This window comes from Harpia harpyja, chromosome 17 (genome assembly GCF_026419915.1).
Source record: "Harpia harpyja isolate bHarHar1 chromosome 17, bHarHar1 primary haplotype, whole genome shotgun sequence".
Taxonomy (NCBI): Eukaryota; Metazoa; Chordata; class Aves; order Accipitriformes; family Accipitridae; genus Harpia; species Harpia harpyja.
In genome coordinates, this window is record NC_068956.1 from 26,203,740 (window position 1) to 26,221,944 (window position 18,205).

The 18,205-nt window shown below is 48.1% G+C and overlaps 1 protein-coding gene across 1 annotated transcript; it reads right to left on the minus strand.

The window, feature by feature from the left end:
* Positions 1-7,498: 7,498 nt before the first annotated feature.
* Positions 7,499-16,563, minus strand: HMGB1 (high mobility group box 1). The gene is made up of 5 exons (XM_052812615.1): positions 16,351-16,563; positions 13,101-13,263; positions 12,672-12,817; positions 11,534-11,708; positions 7,499-9,480 (listed from the first exon to the last, which is right to left on the minus strand). The coding sequence occupies exons 2-5, from the start codon at positions 13,248-13,250 to the stop codon at positions 9,304-9,306; spliced, it is 648 nt and encodes a 215-aa protein (XP_052668575.1). The 5' UTR covers positions 13,251-13,263; positions 16,351-16,563; the 3' UTR covers positions 7,499-9,303.
* Between the last annotated feature and the right edge of the window lie 1,642 nt (positions 16,564-18,205).

Genomic DNA, 18,205 nt, shown 5'->3' on the forward strand with positions numbered 1-18,205 from the left:
TTTAGTGCAAAAACTCCATGCAATCTTACTTACGCCCCACTCTGACCTCCCCGGCAGTACCGCTGGTTTAGTTAATGTTTTGCCGCTCCCGGTCCCAGAGCAGCCGCTTCCAGGCGGCTCCATCGCAATCACGGCTCCTCCCGACCGCAGCGATTCACCGGCACGTGAGGAAAATAATTTTTGTAGGATTTAAGTCTTCTTGAAGGAGCTGAGGTTTTTGATTTTTTATAGGGATGAACTACTCAAGTCAACCTAAGTGTTTTTCACCATCTCGAGGAACCGCAGCTTTTGAGAAAAACGTCCTTTTAACTGCGTTGGCAGTTGGCTGTGCCGGCAGCGCGTGGCTCAGCCGGCGAGTGCCACGCAGCTCCCGTGACCTCCCGAGGCCATCGGCGTGTGCATCCTCGTGGGATAACGCTGGGACGGGACCAGTCTCCCCAGTTCAGGGGATGCCACAGCAGCGTGGCCGGAGAGGGGACCCAGCAGGGCACGGTGGCAAACCCCCGTCCTGACTTGAGCTCCTCCAATGTCTGCTGTAGCGGGTGGAAGGAGGAAAAAAACCCGACTCTTCCCCAATTTTGTTATCTGGATCTCCAAAGACTGTCCGAATTTGGGTTGCTCAGGAGCTCTCCGTTACTAATTACCCTAAAACAAATAAAATCAAAGGCAAGCAATGAAGGACCAAGTCTGCTGCACCGCGACCGCAGACCCCAGGCAGCTCTTCCCCACTTCTTCTTCCTCATCGGGCAATCGCTGGCAAATCGAGTTTTTGGGGATGAGTGACCCGGGGGCTGCGTGTGCCGGGGGCTCGGGGCGGTGGGACCCGCGGGGTCACCCTTCCCCTCCCGGCCGGGGGGCACCCGGCTGCTCGGGCTGGCGTCGCCTTTGCCGTGTTTAAACACGGGAGTTGCAGCTGAGAGGTTAATGCGCGCGCCTTCAAAAGTATTTGGAAAGGGCATTCGAAAGGGTATCGTTGAGTGATTTAACGCAGCACCAACATGGGGTTAGAAGTAGTATTAAAAAAAAAAAATCTAATATTAAAAAGAATATGGGGGGGTTATTATTTCTAGGCAAACAGTGTGAATAATTGTCGGAGGTAGCTGCAACTGTTCTGCACAGCAGAAAGAGAAAGCGAAACGAATCCAGCAGTGCAAGCAGGGAGAAGGCAAGGCCAGGAGGAAAATTCAGCAGGGCTCCTGCCTGCCTGCTGCCTGCTCCCGGGTCCCAGACCCAGGCAAAGGCTGGGTAGCAGGGTTATAGCAGGGATTAGTTAAGCAGCACCGCAGCTTTGGCTATCCAGACTTTTATTCACATAATCCTCCAAGTCTTGTATTAACACACATCGGTTGGGTTTGGGTTTTAGCTTAATTATATCACATGCTCCGGCTTTTTATATTCACTTGCAGGCGTGTCGTGGTATTTTCAGACTTAAGTCACTTCAGTTTTATTACCGCAGGTGGCCCAAATAAATTTTCATTTACCTTTTCATGTATGTTTTCTAAAGAGAACTGTAAAAGGAACAGTTCAGAGTTTTGTTTGAGTTTTTGAATGAGGATCAGGAGCAACTTCCCTATCAGTTTTACAATTACGTTCTCTGTTTTGCCTCAACCCTCACATTAAATGCAGCATCCAAAGGCTAGAAAAAACAACAGTACTTACCTGACAGGCACAGACAGTCAGACAGACAACCCCCCTTTTTATTAAAGACATTTCAGGCAATTTGAATTGTGTTACGCATCCCATTTTTGCATTTCTTTCCTACATTTTGCTTCACTAAAGATCTTCCCAGAGGTGTATGCACGTAATCTGCCTCACACGAACAGCCTGCTTGAAGCCGCAGCTTCTCCCAAGGTTAATTTATTACCAATTAACTTGAGGCACTCAACATCTTTGCAAAGGCGGATGTGACTACTCTAAATCTACAGCTGGAAATCAAATACAGGTAAATGTCTGATTAAAAAAATAGAAATAAATAAGGAACATGATTAGTAATCTATTGGTGCTTGGATACCAACCCAAAGCAAGAGAAAAAGGGAGTGAGCCCAACACCCCCAATCCCTTTTCGGAGCAAAGGTACACACTGTGCAGCACAGTAGTTTCTCTCTGAAGCATTTTTAAAAGTCTTCTGTGGGACGGTGGAGTTGTCCTGGACTTTTATTGTTTTAAAATTAATGCAGAAAAATGGGAAAAAGGGGAGTTTCCTCTGCAAAAGTCACGGGCCAATGATTAAGGACTGGGGGTATCAACTTGAACTCAAGTTTTGAGAGAGCTGAAGAGACAGAGAAAAGTCCACGTAAAATTCACATTTCACATGTTTGCCTTTGAAAAAAATGCCTATCGAGTCTCCTCTGCCTTTTGCCCGTTCTCATTAAACCCAGGACGTCTCAGTGCTGAGGTTTCTGCATTGCTCGGAGCGGTGCGCTGGGACTTGCAGTCTCCATGTTTATATTTCAGCGCTATGCGTGATTAATCCTCCATTTCATTCATTGTCTTTTTACTTCTCTGCTACTGGGAACAGTAAATAAGAGGGAAGTCGTAACAAGAGCCTCCCTTTTATTCAGCGACCTTCTGTTTCCTGCAGGCTGGCAGCTTTGAAAAAAATCACAGCTCCATTGTGCTCCAAAGTCATATTAAATGATTCAGATGGATAGAAAAACCCACGTCAGTAGGAACTGGGGACAAAAAGAGGAGCGTCGAGGCCGGCGGACCAGGGACACCAATCCTGGGCACATCCTGAGGATGCTGCACCCTGTGCCAGCACTGACATTATGTTTTTTCCCCCCATTTTGCGGGTCTGTGGAAGGCGGGAGCTGCTCCCTGCATTAGGGATGCTTTGGTGGGGGTCCCCGGGCGCTCCTGGCACCACAGGAATGGCATCGAGTGCCTGGGGATGGTGGGGCAGCAGGACAAGCCCTGTCCAACCTGGGGAGCATGGATCCAGCCCCCAGCAGCCGGAGGGGAGAGGCGGACTCGCTCCTACCCCCCGGAGCGGGGCTGGCAGCGGTGGATGCCCCATGACCGTCGCTGAACATCTGGTACAATCGCTCCCCTAAAATAGATCATTTCCTTCTTCCACCTCAAAGGAAACGGCGTTGGAAGGAGGCTCAGTCTCAGCCGGGCTGGATCGGTGCAAGGAAGGGTCCTTATCACAGGCGGGTTCGCCGGCAGCCTCGGGCTGGGAGCCAGTTACACATCCCGGAGCGAGATTCTGGGACAAAGCATCAGTCCCAGGCAGGACCCAAGGGGTCGGTCCCGCAAAACACCCAAAACGCCCATGCGGGTGCTGCGCCTGCCAGCCCCCCCGCGAGCAGAAACCCACCGGCACTTTGCCATCGGGGCTGGTAGAACAAAACTGAGCCCTCCCGCCCCCAAAACCTGCCCTTAAAGCTGCTCCCACGCCAAGGGGCTCAGGCTGCGATCGATCCTCACCTGCATTTTCCAGTATCGGTTTTACAAATACAATGCTTGTTCAGGACGTTTTCCTTATTGGAAGGCGTCAGTAGAAACACGTGTCAACAGAACTAAAACGAGCGTAAGCACTGCTACAGTCAAGTCTGATAATAAAACATGAGTCACCGTGATTCAATCATTTACTAAGGCATGTTTTGCAAGAAAGTTATCTCTTCTAGGAATCATCACCACACAAATTTGAGGGTTGGTTTGTTTTTTTTTTTAATAAAAAGACCACCGTGATTTTGCTTTTTACTGCGTAGCTGAACCTTTACAGGGCTCGTGTCTGTGATTCCCACCTGCAGCCCCGCTGCCCCGCTCCCTTCGCATCTCCATTCAAAACCCCAAGGCACAAGCCCCTCGCCCTGGAGCGACCCACCACTTACGCTCTGCACGCTGTGGCTGCGGGCAGGAGCCTGCCAGCCTTTTCAACGCCGTCCTTCCGACCAGCCGTTTTCATGCCCAACATCTCCCTGGTACCGGGAACAAGCAAGGAGGGTGCTGCCGGGACCCCCTCGGCTGCCATCGGTACCCCCATACGGCTGCAAGCCGGCATCATCTGTAGTGCCGCTGGCTGGCGTTAGTTTAAGGGACGGGCATTTTCCCCCTGGGCCGGGCTGAGGAAGAGTGTGGTCAACCCCAGTGCTTTGGCAAGGGAGACTTTTTCCCATAAAGGTATTATTTGCATCGCTCTCTTGTGCAGTTTGGGAAGGAGCAGGAGGTGTCAGGGATGTTGCAGCTCAGCTGGAATTTCTTCCCAGACATTTCTTCGCAAATGTTATTTTTATTCTCGACAACAAATGCACTCACCAAACATCGCAGCACGTCTTCGGTTTCCCCTCGGTAAGTCTAATTTTTTGAATGTCATCTTGCAAAGAGCATTTAAACGGTGACCTCTTACTGCTGTAAGGTGTGCGGGGAGCCGGGTCCTTTCCAGGCATTCAGGCTGTAGCGTTTGGTCTTTCCTGTTTTTATTGAAGAACTTTTGGGAGGTCAGAAGTGTGTGATTTGAGCTTTTGCCGCTTTAATAGACGAAAGGCTGCTGGAAGCAATAGGATGAACTTCCTTTGTGCCAAAAGCCGGTCATTTAAGTCAAACACGTTTTAACAACATAAGCAAGATTTTAAAAGGTGTAGCTAAAAAACCCACACTTGCCCATCTTGCTTGCTCCTCGCTGCTCCGCTGTCTCACTGCTTAGCTTGGATCTCAAACACTCCTGCTGCAGGGAAGGCGTGAGCTTCTGATGTAGCAAACAGGTAGACTAAGCTAATTTATAGCTTAAGTCTTTTATTCCATCATAAAGTGGCAAAAGGGAAGGCTTGTCTCTCTCGTGGGTCACCTCTAATAGCAATTGCTTCAGCAAGATGGATTTCAAAATTAGGTGCTCGCGAAGCAGAAGCCACGCTGTATTTTCCAACAGCACAAAGCAGCCGTAAGAGCAATCTGACCTTCATTCTTAATAATAAATTCATTGGGGAAAAAAAATCCATCTTTGTTTTTCTGCTTGAAGCACTGTCAAAAGAAAAGCTGGGGCACAACACATACAAAATAAAAATATAAGACAACTTCCGCAAAATGCTACAAAACTCTTGGAGATTTACTTTTCCTATTTTTTTACTCAAACACTTAGAGAAAGTCTGGCAGCTTGTCTACAAGTACATTATTGTGGAACAAAGGCTGGTGTTAAAGTGAACCTATTCTAGACTAAATGAATACCATCTCAAAAGTGTTTTTCAGATGTAGGGTGCAATTCAGTAGCAAAGTCTGGGGAAAAGTTTATTGATAAACACCCACATTTAGGCACCACATTGGACTAGCTCATTTGTAAAACGTCCCTTAACGTATTTCAGGGGCTAAAATAACGTCTATCACAGCCTGCCAAAGGAAAATGCCACACAGTTATTTTCTTCTAAAGCAGCCCCAAAAAGACGTGATCTGTTGTCTGTAGTCAAGTACAGCGTGATGGTAAGCTAAAGAATAGACTGAAGGAACGTTGTTTGAAAATACTTGGCATTTTACTGTTATTAATAAAACGATCAGTACATTTGTGTCCTAAAAGCTCGTAGCTGGTCCGCTACTACTAGCGGAGCCTGGAAACAGTGAAAAATAACCATCTCTTGTATTAAATACTATCTTTGCATTTTGCCATGTCTCAAACCTGGTATTGAATAATATATTATAACCCAACGCAGTACACCGGCTTTATTCCTTTAATTTTCTGTCAGGCAAAGCTGGGAAGGCAGAATGGGAATTCTAGCTTATTCTAACTAGCAGGTTTAACCCTTAGGCTGGCAAGAATTAGGAAAGGTTTTTTTTCAAGCTCGGCTTGTCACGCATTTAGAGAAGCCAATGCTGTGGCTGCAGTCCAGCCGGCTCCTCTTCTGGTGGAGTTACTCAAACCCATCTTCCCGCTTTCTAGCAAGCCTAAACCCAGCTATTACTCAGCCTTTTCTCCTTCACGATGGGCTTGTTACACTGATAAAAGGAGCTGTAAAGGGGCTCAGTGTCAGCAGTGCCAGCATCACCTTAATTAAGCTGCAGAAATCTTTTCAGCCACTTGATAGCCGTTACTTCAGGTTTCTAGGGGCCCGTCTGCCTGGACAGAAACACTCTGTTAAATAAGCTCAACTTTTTGCTAGAGCTGGTGTGATCACTGAAAGCACGACAGAAGGGATGAACACTGTGCGTACATTTAGTTAAACCAGTTGAGAATTACAGAGCATACCTACAACACCGGTGGCTTCAACTGCAGCTCCTTTCAGGACCAACTCGAGATAAAACAACTGTAAAATTGGTATGGCTTCATTTGGCATTCAAGATACCACAACTACCACTCATTAACATTCAGCTTCTCTCCAAACCAATCCCTGTTTTTTTTGTTTACAACAGGAAAAAAAAAAAAAGCCTTTTTTTCCTCTACATCAAGCATTTATGTGAAGGTTAAAGCCCTAGAGAATGCTTTTTGTTTTGATGGCAATGCCAATGCTGTCCGGTTCCCTTGCAGGGAACCACTGCCTAAACAGTTGCAATTTCACTGCTCGTTATCCCTCAGCAAGCACCAACTTTTCACGATCATGGGGAGGCAGGTTCAAGCAAAAGTGTCAGCAATAACTGACCTCAGATCAAGTAATCCTGTAGTAGTCAAGTCTGACCTATCGGTGCTGAGAATCAGGTGGAATTCCGACTAAGAGGATTATTTAACTGCTGGAGCTCGCGGGGGACCACAGCCGGGGAATGGGGGGGTCCCTTCCAGCAACAACTCTCAGAAGCTCTAATTTGAAAAGAATTAATCTACCCAACTATGATATTCCACTCCAGAAATAGCGGTTTCATTGTTTCAAAACACTCTTCTAGAAGACACAAGCAAAAACGTCAGTCCGATATAGGCGTGCAAGCTCCGTTGATTTACAGGCACATACCAACTGCTCATCAGAAAACTGTGACCATTCTGGAGAGCTCTGGAACACCTCCCAACCATCACCAGCCTCTACAGCGTAGTACCGGGCGTTCTTTCCCTCAGAAAGTAGCATTTGTAATTGTTATATTACCTACCCTCTTCAGCCTTGAGCATGCTCTGTTTGTCATCAAAGTGCTAACCCCAAAGATAAAGGCAAACGCCATGCCTGGCCGCTGGGTAAGCGCTTGCTACTCATCTTTTAAGATCAGCTGAATCCTCTAGGTTACTTCTGTCAACATCAAGCACCGAGAACAAAGGCACAAGATTATAGGGATCTCATTAAGTATGTTTGTTCCAAGAACAAGAAATGTGTCTACTTTCCTCTGATGACCTGGGGAAACAAAAAAACCCTTCAGCACAGAAAATTTATTTGTAATCAGTTACGAGCATTTGAACGGATAATACCCAGTTTAAGAAGTTTAAAAAAAAAAAATAAAATCTATCTGTCCTAAGCTTTCTATATCAAGACCTTGTGAACAGCATCATTATTCTGTTTGAAACAGAAAGCAGGGATGTATATATCTGAAAACACCAACACACCAAAAAAACGCCCAACCCCTTAGGATATTAAGTGAGCCATTTAACTAAGTATTTAAAACCTCTGCAATTATTAGTTTATTAGTATCATCCAGGATTCAGATGTTCAATATTTCTCCTGAAGTTATACATAAATGCAAATTGAAATAAGAATCTGAAAGTCAAAATTGTATAACAAAACAATACTCCATCACAAAAGCGTGTAAAATTACAAGAATGCTTTTTTTTTTTTTTTTAAACACTGGCACTTAAGAGAACCATAATTTTGTAACCACAAAATTGCCAAATTGTCCCCCAAACTGGTAAGCAGGTATATGTGAAAATAGTTACAGTTGCCAGCACTTGAAGTTTTACTAAATATGCAAAAAAACCCTTAGCTTTGGTTTTGGAAGAGAACTGTATTTGACCAAATTAGACATTGTTGGTATACCATAAACATTTCACTTTTTAATGCAAAATTTAATAAAATGTACTTTTCCATACAGCTATATTTAACTTAAAAATGGGCAAACATCAAGAGTGCGGTATAAAACCTAACAGGAAAAATACATCTTATCTCATTTTCAATTTGAGACAATATACAACTTTGTTTAAAGGGCTAAAACTAGAATTTCAAGAATACAAATATGAATTTACATAGATTTAACAAATAATAATGGTACCATTTATAGAAATCTTAGAAAGAAAAATCATTTCTCGTGGGCCATTTGCTACCAGGAGAGTTTCATGGTATAAAGCCCGTGGCCATCACCAGACCTGTCACTAAAAAATAATATGGTAATTTCATGCTTTTAACTTTACACATTTTAGGTATGCTCATCGCTCGGAAGTGTTCAGAGATTTACAAATACAACTTCCATTACATGGTAACGGAGTCACACATGTAAATTTCTCTACACTGGATGGACATACACTCTTCCTATGGGTCCTTCTAGGACAAAATTTAACATTCCCTCCCTCCCCGCCCCGCCCAAAGTATTTAATTTCTGTAAAATTGAACTCTATACTTCTCAACTCTCCAAGACTGGTAAACTCATGCAACTCAAAAGAATATTACATTTCACAAAAATCCGAACAAGTATCAGTTTGTTGAGATTGAATTTTTTGTTTTGTTTCCAGTTACGGAAGAATATTCTTTCATCATATGCCTATATATTTCTTTTCTTACCCTATCATGATTATGCAGGGTATGCAGATCAAAGCTTTGTTTATCAGCTGGTTATATGAAAGATGAAAACTGTAATATTCCCGTGATCCCATACGGGCATTCAATAAAGCAAAAGATGAGTTCCCCTCAAAAAAAAAAAAAAAAAAAAAAAAAAAGAGAGAGAGAGAGAAAAGAAAAAGTATGATTTTTCAAGGGCACCTATTAAAAGGACAACAATACTAATAAAAAAAAATTGTATTTACTTAGAAGCATTCAGAATGTCAACAAAACAGCTGCAACTTTTTTTTTTCTCCTTTTTGCAATTACAGAGTGGTATTCAGTTAACAGAACAACAATTATTTTTATGATGCATCCGAGACAACTGAAGATGAAAAACGAACTACATCCCCATATATAACTAATTTGTGCTGTGCACCAACAAGAACCTGCTTTAAAACTCCCATGCCAATTTACAACCCCCACACTGTACCAGGCAAGGTTAGTGGCCATTGAAATACCACTAAGGACAGGGCTATCTAAAGACACATTCGGTAGTGTGTTAACTATACAAAAAAAGAGACACTGTACAGTTTAAAAACAAATCTTACACAGCCTTACATTTCAATTTTTTTTTTTTTCTTTAAAAGGAGTGAGTTGTGTACAGGGGGGTTAAATGCTTTATAGACAAGAAAGAAATTGCTCTAAAAGAGACTTATTCATCATCATCATCATCTTCATCCTCCTCCTCTTCTTCCTCTTCATCATCTTCATCCTCTTCATCTTCATCCTCATCTTCCTCCTCCTCCTTCTTCTTCTTGCTCTTCTCAGCCTTGGCAACTACTTTTTTGCCTGCATCAACCTTCCCTTTGGCCCGGTACGCAGCAATATCCTTGGAGGAGAAAAGCAGGAAGAATCTCTCAAAGATATAACCCAGCCAAGAGCTCTGAGCAACTCCCAAACGGTACTTGTGAAACCAGAGCCACCCAGGTTATCTGCCCCTTCTCCACATCCACTGGGGTAGGACCCGGGAGCTGTAGCTTCCATTACCAGGTGAACTGAGGCCCAATGCCAAAGAAAGGGGAACCCTCTAACACAGAAACGATACTGGTGCACTGGAACACGCTGCTTACGGCTGTTGAGGCATCTCCGCTGTTAGGCTTCTGGGAACGGGTCGGAAAAGCTGCTGCCTCGGATGGTAAAGGCACAGCTGAGCCCACTATCCCATAAGGAAATGAAGTAGGGAGACCTCTTAAGGTCCCTTTCCAGCCCTACCTTCTACGATGCCTAAAGAAACGCACAGGAAAATCCTTGTTCGAGGCACAAAACTGTAATTAGCCATCCAAAACACATTAGAATGACATGGCCTAATATTTGCAATGTTACACCTCAGCGAAGAGCAATTATACAGAATTCTGCCTAACTGAAGTTTACAAAATAAAAGGTATAAGAACTTGATTAAAGGGTAGACAGTGCCACCTTCTGCATGCAATAAATTTATTCTAGTGGTTTATAACACACAAAATTCAGTTCCTGTTATAGGGAAGTCAAAACTGTACCTGGAAGACCAAGCCAGAAAAACGGTTAGACTCCCTGACTTTGTGCCAAAATAATAAAAACAATTACGTAACAGAATTGATCTACAGGATTTAATCATACCAGCTAGAGCAACGTCAACACCTTTACGCAGATGGTCCAAGTTTTCAAATATTCCCCACCCAGTAAACATTACACCACTAATCTTACAGTTCCCTCAGACTCCCTTAAAGCTTAGCACAAAATTTTCAGAAGATACGATATCCACTGAGTCGAAGGCTAAACAGTGAAATACTGAGATTACTGCACCTTAAAAGCCCATTTGTAAGCTAAGAAATGAAGACAATACTAGCGAAGATTAAAATATCTGGGAATAAAGATTAATAATTCTACCATTTAAAAAGTCTCTTATGAGTTGCCTTGGCTGTATTTACAAACAATTACCATGCTCAAGAGTTTAAGTTGCACAGGAACGACAATATGGGAAAGCTTCTAGACCTGCAGTTCCTCTCCAGCACATAATTAGGACTCAAAGGGGCCACCTTGCTCACTACAATGCTACAATTTTGAAGTGGTTTTGTTTGCCAGCAGGAGAAACACCCAGAGGAAGGTCACAGCACACAAATGGATACACGTGGTATACATTAGCTATAGGTGGTTGCTGACCCATTGTAAAGCATCATCAGGGGAGGCTAACATGCATCCATCCCCCTCCTCCCTTACTTTCCTCGTATTGGGATGGGAATCTGCCTCTGGAAACAAAAACACGTGTAGCACTACCCTGTGCGTGCAACACATTTCTAGAGCTCCAATTATGACGACGGGATTTAGCTTTAATAATTCAAGAAACTTTATGACATGCTGCTTCATATGTATTATTAACTATGTTAATTACTAGAAAGGAGATGGACACAAAATAGGTACAGGAAAAACATGCGTCTAAAACTAGCACCTCATTAGTGTTCTGACATTATCCCAAGAATAAATTTTTAAAAAGCATCTAGGCATATCAATTACCCTCATGTTGAGGGATGCTCATCAATACCTCCAAAATTAGGGAGAACCAATTTATTCTTTACTGGCATTACTTAATACTACCAACTTAACTCAGATACTGCTGTGACCTATTGTTTTAATAACAATACAGACACCATGGTATCTATTAAACCATCACTGATGGCCCTGCATTACAGACAAATGCAAATAGTTCAACACAAAGGCCTGCAATTTAGTGTTAGAGTAATAAACCGTATGCTCCCTTACGTGATATTTTCCAACAAATATCATGACATTTGTCATCGGCGTATTATAATTTGCAACATCAGGTATCAGAGTACACGAGAAGGAAAAAAAAACATCTAAATTGAGGCTTGACCTCCCCAAACCATCTCCATAAATGTTGACATTACCTTTTCATACTTCTCCTTCAGTTTAGCAGCCTTTTTTTCATAAGGCTGTTTATCATCTGCAGCGGTGTTGTTCCACATCTCACCCAGTTTCTTTGCGACGTCCCCAATGGACAGACCAGGATGTTCTCCTTTGATTTTTGGACGAAACTCAGAGCAAAACAAGAAAAAAGCCGAACTACGGTGGGGAAAAAAAAGGAGAAGATTATTTTAATTTTAATTAATGTTTTGTGACCTTTGCTACCGTTTCTTTAGAGCATTTTGGAAAAGCACTGAAACGCGAGACAAACAGTAATTACAACGGAAGGTATTAGAACCGAATAAACTACTTTGAAAACTTATCGCACCCTTGTCTCTTAAGTAATGCCACATACCCAGCCCCATTTTTGGCAGGACCCCCAGAGGGGCAAATTTTATGTACCATACGCAGAGAAAATCTTAAAAAAGGAGAGTGAGTGGATGATACCAGGGGAGCAAATGTTATGTCAGAACTGTTAAAGGCACAGAAGCTGCAATACTTGTTATGAAAATTAGGATTTCCAGATGACAGCATCAGCCCAAATACGAACATTCACTGGTGCAGGAACTTCCCTGTTCCTTTCAGCATTAGCTCCATTTAAAACACACGCAAAAACGTTTTGCTACAAAGTACTAGTGCCTAGTACCAGGTGAACCTGAAGTCAGCAGTCTTCATGTAGTGGCTGAAGTTTTAATTCTCTAAGCTGTTTTTTGTACAAGATCATCCTTCTAACTTGTTCTGTGCAAAAGCCTCTTTATTTTAAATGGACTGCCAATCAAAAATTCTGCTCAAGCCAACAGGTGGGGAGAGCAGGGCCTGAAATATTTTACTGCCATTTTACACGAGAATTACCCTCTCAACAGAAATTGGAAACATGAGTCAGAACTGCACGTCACCGATTTTTGCATCCACTTTTAAAGGCTGACGTTATTCCAGCTTCGATGAAGAGGGCCAACCTGAAACCGCCAACCTGTAATTTGTAACTAAAATTTCAACCTATCTTTACGCCGCTGGTCAGAAAAATCATGTAGTCTTGTATTTCTGAAGGTCCTAGACCTGCATAAAACCATCATTTTATAGATACGCTCCAGTGTGATGGTCCCGAACAAGAAATCTACTTACGGAGGCCTCTTAGGTGCATTTGGATCCTTGAACTTCTTTTTTGTTTCCCCCTTAGGTGGTACATAGTTTTTCATTTCTTTTTCGTAACGAAGCTTGTCAGCCTTTGCCATATCTTCAAACTTCCCTTTCTCCTTAGAAGACATAGTCTGGAAGGCAATTAGAATCACAGAGTATCTCAAGTTGGAAGGGACTCACAAGGATCAAAATGGTATTTTAAGATTTAAAAGCATATCCAAGTCCATTCCAAAGTTTCAGTCGGGGGAACTAAGGTAAGGCTAGACCAACAGATAGTTACCACTGACCTTACAACTGCACTTCTTACTTATTTAAACCCTGAACTTTTGAAGAAATAATTTGCAGTCTCGAACAGTATTTCACACAAAGCAATCATTTAAGGTTCTGTGGGGTTTTTTTAGCAGTTATTCCTACCTTCCATCGTTCTGAGCATTTTTTTGAGAACTCTGAAAAGTTCACTGAAGCATCTGGATGTTTCTTCTTGTGCTCCTCCCGGCAGGTTTGCACAAAGAAGGCGTACGAAGACATTTTACCTCTCGGCTTCTTAGGATCGCCTTTGCCCATTTTTGATGATTTTCTGTGACAAAGCAAAAAAGACACCCTTACAAGTTTTACTTTTTACAAACCAATGCGGGAAGTAAAGCCACGACCAAGAATCATGCCAAATAAGACCCATTGGAGCAGTATTCCGAAATCACACAACAGGAAGAGGTTTCGCTTCTGGAAAATTTACTGAAGGTTTGTGCCATCACTGTTTGAGGTGACCTGGACGCAAGCAACATGAAATCTCAAAGGGCCTTCAAAATGTGCAGTTCCGGTCTCCTGCGAACAAAAATGTCCCTTCCAAGCAATCCGAGAGCAAGTACTAGCATCAGTGCAGTGGAGACTACACTCCTTGATTACTGCTAGTGTATCAGTCCCATGCTTGGAAGGAATAAAACATACTGAAAGAAGGAGCAAAAAAAGTACCCGAGTATCCTGTCTCAGCTGGCTTTATGGGTCACTGATTTTTTTTCTTCCTAAAGCCTGTATTTCTATCCCCCTCCCCTGTAGCCCTTGGGTGCTCACTTGCAAAAGATATCTGTTTTTTATTGTTATTGTCTTCGTATGCCATATATTATCACCCTCCTTTACGTGTACTGCAAAAACCTACTCTCTCTTCGTACGTGTACCTAGAAATACAGGAATGAAACACCGCACTCGGTCAAACATGTTAGAACCAAGCCAGGGACGCTAAAAGTATGACATTTACATATGACTAGCAAAGCTGTGCTCAGCGCGAGGACTATCTGACTCTTTCAGGGACGGAGAGGGAATGAAAAAATACCTTCCTGGAACTTTCACACCCAAGTCAGACATTCAGAGTATTTCTTCATGCCTCCCTGGAAAAAAGTCACTTGCACCCTGACAAACTTTGCTCTTCAGCAGGAATTAAAAAAATAAAAAAACAAACCAAAACGTAAAAAAGAAAATAAAGTGCATGCACCGCCTGCCCGTACTGCCACAGAAGCAGTATTTCCTATCGGTTTGGCGGATAGACAGAAACAGATTTCTGCTCTGTGACTAAACACGTCCGGTTTGAAGTTTCTATCGAGTAAACAAGAGGGCTGAAGAACCAGGAGCCGCTCCTGCCTGCCATGGAGACGTTTCCAGAGCCAGCCGGCACCCGGGGCTCGGCTAGCGGCCGGGGCACTTCCCGCGGGCGGTGGGGGGAAGGCGGCGAGGCCCGGGGGGGACGGGGCAGGGGTGGTTCAGAGGCGTGGAGCGACTGTGGGAAGGATTAGGCACGGCGACCCAAGCTGGCGTTTAAAAGCCTCCTTCCCGCCATTTTGGACGCTTCCCCTGCCGAGGGGGGGGGGGAGAGGAAAACTTCACAAGTCCTCTAAGAGACCTGCTGGGGGGCGGGTGAGAAGAAAATAAAAAAAAAAAAAAAAAAAAAAAGGGAAAAAAAAAATAGTCCCGTTATCAAGGAAAAGGTGTGGAAGTTTTGTTTTGTGTTCACGGGCGGCAAGCACATGCCCGAGGGCCGGCCAGCGGGGCTGCGGCTCCCCGCAGGCGGCGACCCCCGGTCCCGGCCGCCGCTCGCAGCCCCGGGACAAAGCGCCCTCCCCGTCCCCCCGCGGCGGGGCGGGCCGGGCCGGGCCGGGCCGTCCCCGGGCCTCCCCCGCTCCCCGCCGCCATGAGGCCTGGCCGGCGAAGCGAGGCGAGGCGCGGGCCTGCGCCGCCGCAGCGGCGGCAGTGGCGGCGGGAGCGGCCGCCATGGCGCAGGCTCCTGGCGGAGGAGGTCACCCGCCGCCGAGCCTCCTTCCATTTTGTGCACTGAGGAGAGCGACTCGCCCCCCCCCCACACCTCCTCCGCCACCACACCACACCACACCCCCCCCCCGCGGCCCAGCGGGCGGAGAGGGGAGACCAGGCCGCCGGGACCCCCGCCGAGGCCGGGCGGCGACCCCCGGCGGGGAGGTTGTGGGGGGGGGGGGGGGGGGGGAAAGACGGCGGCAGCGGCGGCGCGGAATGGCCGCTGCTGGCGTCGCCCGCGCCCGCCGCCGGCGCGCAGAGAACATGGCTCCTTCCTCCCCTTCCCTTCCCTTTGTGTGAGCGCGCCCGCTACCCTGGCGCACACGCTCAGCCATTGCAGCCGGGGGAGGGCGGGCGGGCGGGAGGGAGGCGGGTGGGTGCGGGGGGGGGGGGGGGAGTGGGGGGGCCGGCGCGCTTCCAGCGCTTGCCCGGGCCCCGGTGAGAGCGGCGGGCAGAGCCCCGGCGGGGACGACCCCCCCTCCCCCCCCCCCGAGCTCGCTCCCGCGCCCCGACGAGTTGTACGGCCCCCGCGGCGGGGCGAGCAACGGCGGCGGCTGCAAGGCAAAAAAAAAAAAAAAAAAAAAAAAAAGTTCCCCCCGAACTGCGCCCCCGCCCGCCCGAGCGCCTCTCTGCTCCGCCGCCGCTCGCCTTGTTTTCTCGCTCGCGGCTGCCGTCAGCCATGTTACAGCCGGGCGGCCGCGGGGCCAGCGGCTCCCCGGCCCGCGCCCCGCTGCCCCCGCGCTCCTCGCCGCCCCGGCGGCGACCGGCAGCCCGCCGCTGCCCGCCCGAAGCCCCCCCCCCCCCCCTCCGCTCCCCGGCCGCCCTACGCCGAGCCTCTCTGCCCGCCGGCTGCCCCGCCGCAGCGATGGCTACGGCGAGGCCACCGTAAGCGGCTTACGGCGGGGCACGGCGCGGCCCGCGCCCCCCGCGGCGGGGCGACCTCCCCCCGTGTCCCCCCCCAACAACCCCCGGGCCGTTCGCTCGCCTCCCTCCCCACCTCCACCCGGGCGGCTTCCTTCGCCCCGTCCTTCCCTCCCTCCCTCCTTCCCCTCGCCCCGCTCCCGAAGTCGCCCGCCGCCCGCGCCCCCGGCGCCCCCGCCCCGCCCCGGCCAAAGAAGGGCGGGCGGGGGTTTCGGGGTGGGGGGGGGGGGGGGGGTCGCCGCCCGGGAAGGGTCTCCCGGGCGCAGCCCGTCTCGCCTTTGTGTTGCCGGCGCCCGAGCCGGCGCTGCCCCGCGCTCCGCGGCCAGGCAGCGGCGGTACGGCGGGTAGCGCCGGCTCGCCGCCCGGCTGCGAGCGAGCGAGCGGGCGGGCGGGCGAGCGAACGAGCGCGCCCGGCCGGCCCGGCGGCCCCCGAGCGCGTACTCACCCGTGTCAGAGTCCGGCACGCAGCCCTCGCTCGTCGCCGAGCCCCAGAGACGCTACCCCGGCCGCCCGCCCGGCCCCAGCGCTGCCTGGGTCCCTGTGTAGCCCGGTGCACCGCAATGGCTGTGAGAGCGGGATCGATACGCAGCCTCCTCACACTCTCAGCGCTGGTAACATTACTCTGAACACAGCCCCGTCCCCATTGGCTGCCGCCAAGGCAGCCGCCGCGCCGATTGGCCGAGGCCCTTCCATTGTCCTGACCAGAGAGCTCCGCCGATTGGGCGTAACGCGGGACACGTCACTGAGGATTGAAAGGGCGCGCAAATATAAAAGTGAGCGGAGGGAGCCGGGTCGGCGGCGGGATGCAGAGTTCCGAGCCGGCGGCGGCTCCGGCTCGGCGCCGCGCTTCGCCGCTCTGCGAGCACCGGCGGGGCCGCTGCCGCCCCTGCCCCGGGGGGGGAGCCCCCCTCCTCCGCGCCCGGCTTCCACCGCCGCCCCACGGGGAAGGGGAGCAGGGAGCCGCAGCTCCCGCGCCGCTCCGGCAGCGCCGCCGCCGCCCCCCGGCCCCTCCCCGGCAGGGCAGGGCCGCGCCGCCCCATTTCACAGACGCGGAAACTGAGGCGCGGGGGCTCGGGGCGCAGCTAGCTTGGGGCGTCGGTTCTTTTTTTTTTTCCCCAGAAACGGGTAAATCGTCTGTAAGAACAAGAATCGGAAGGTCTTGGCTCTCTTCATAACCCCTGGGTGACGAGGAGCAGCCCGGGGTGGCCAGGCAGCCGCCCCCCCCCCCCCCCCCCCCCCCCAGTTCTCGGCGCTTCTGGAACGATGCCCCAGAGCAGAAAGTTGGCAACCTGGGCCGCGTCTCACCTGCCCTTCGTTGCCGCTCCTCTCCCTGCTTTTTTATGGTCGCTTGCACCGTACGAATCGGCTATAGAGGACCGATCGGACAGAAGGAATGCCCCTTTACGTCCGCTTTGCCGTTTGTATCTGCTTTACTGGTGCAAACAACGCCAGGAGGAGCACCGCTGTGATAAATCCAAACCCACCGACCTTCCCTGAAAGGCATTATCAGCACGCTTACTGAAGTAACAGAAACTTGAACGAACGGAACTATACACGGGTGTACATATTAAAAACCGTTCTTACCTTGTAACTGTCGTTACGCTGGCAGCGTGAGTGGCAGGTAACATTAAGAGACAGCCTGTACCATCCTTAAAAGTTTTGTAGGCCAGCTAAACGTGAAAATAGGACAAATCCTCGCGTGCCAGACCACAAACCCTTCCGAAACTTCATGGAAAGGAGAAGATTTTAAGGGAACGTGATAATTAAGTAGACAGTCAAAACCAACTCTTTACACGTGAGCATGTGTGACCGATAACAAAATTTAAAGTATTATACCTGACAAAATAAAATAATTGATAAAATCTCTACCTTGTCTTTGGTGGGACCATGGCTAATAGCATTCAGTAGCAGGAATTAACTACAATGAAAAGCAAATCCTAGGAAGTTGTGCTTCAGGTCCCAAGCAAAACCAGCCTCTAAATCCAAGAACGACACCACCATGTACCTTTTCATTTAGCCCAACACTGCTTGCTTGGTTCTTAGTAAGAGAGAAACTTAGAGAATACTAGTCTATCAACTTTAGGCCTGTGCAAATGGAAAGCTGTACAAATACCGAGAATTAAAAAAAAAGCCCCAAACCCACATCTTAAAGTCATAATTGTACCAATTTCCAGTGCAGCGAGGCCCAAGTTCAATAAACTAGCTTCCTCTTTCTTTAGCTATGAATGTGATTAAAAAGAAACTAACATAATTATACTAGTACTACCTCACTGCGGACACTTTTATGCTGGGATGGCTCA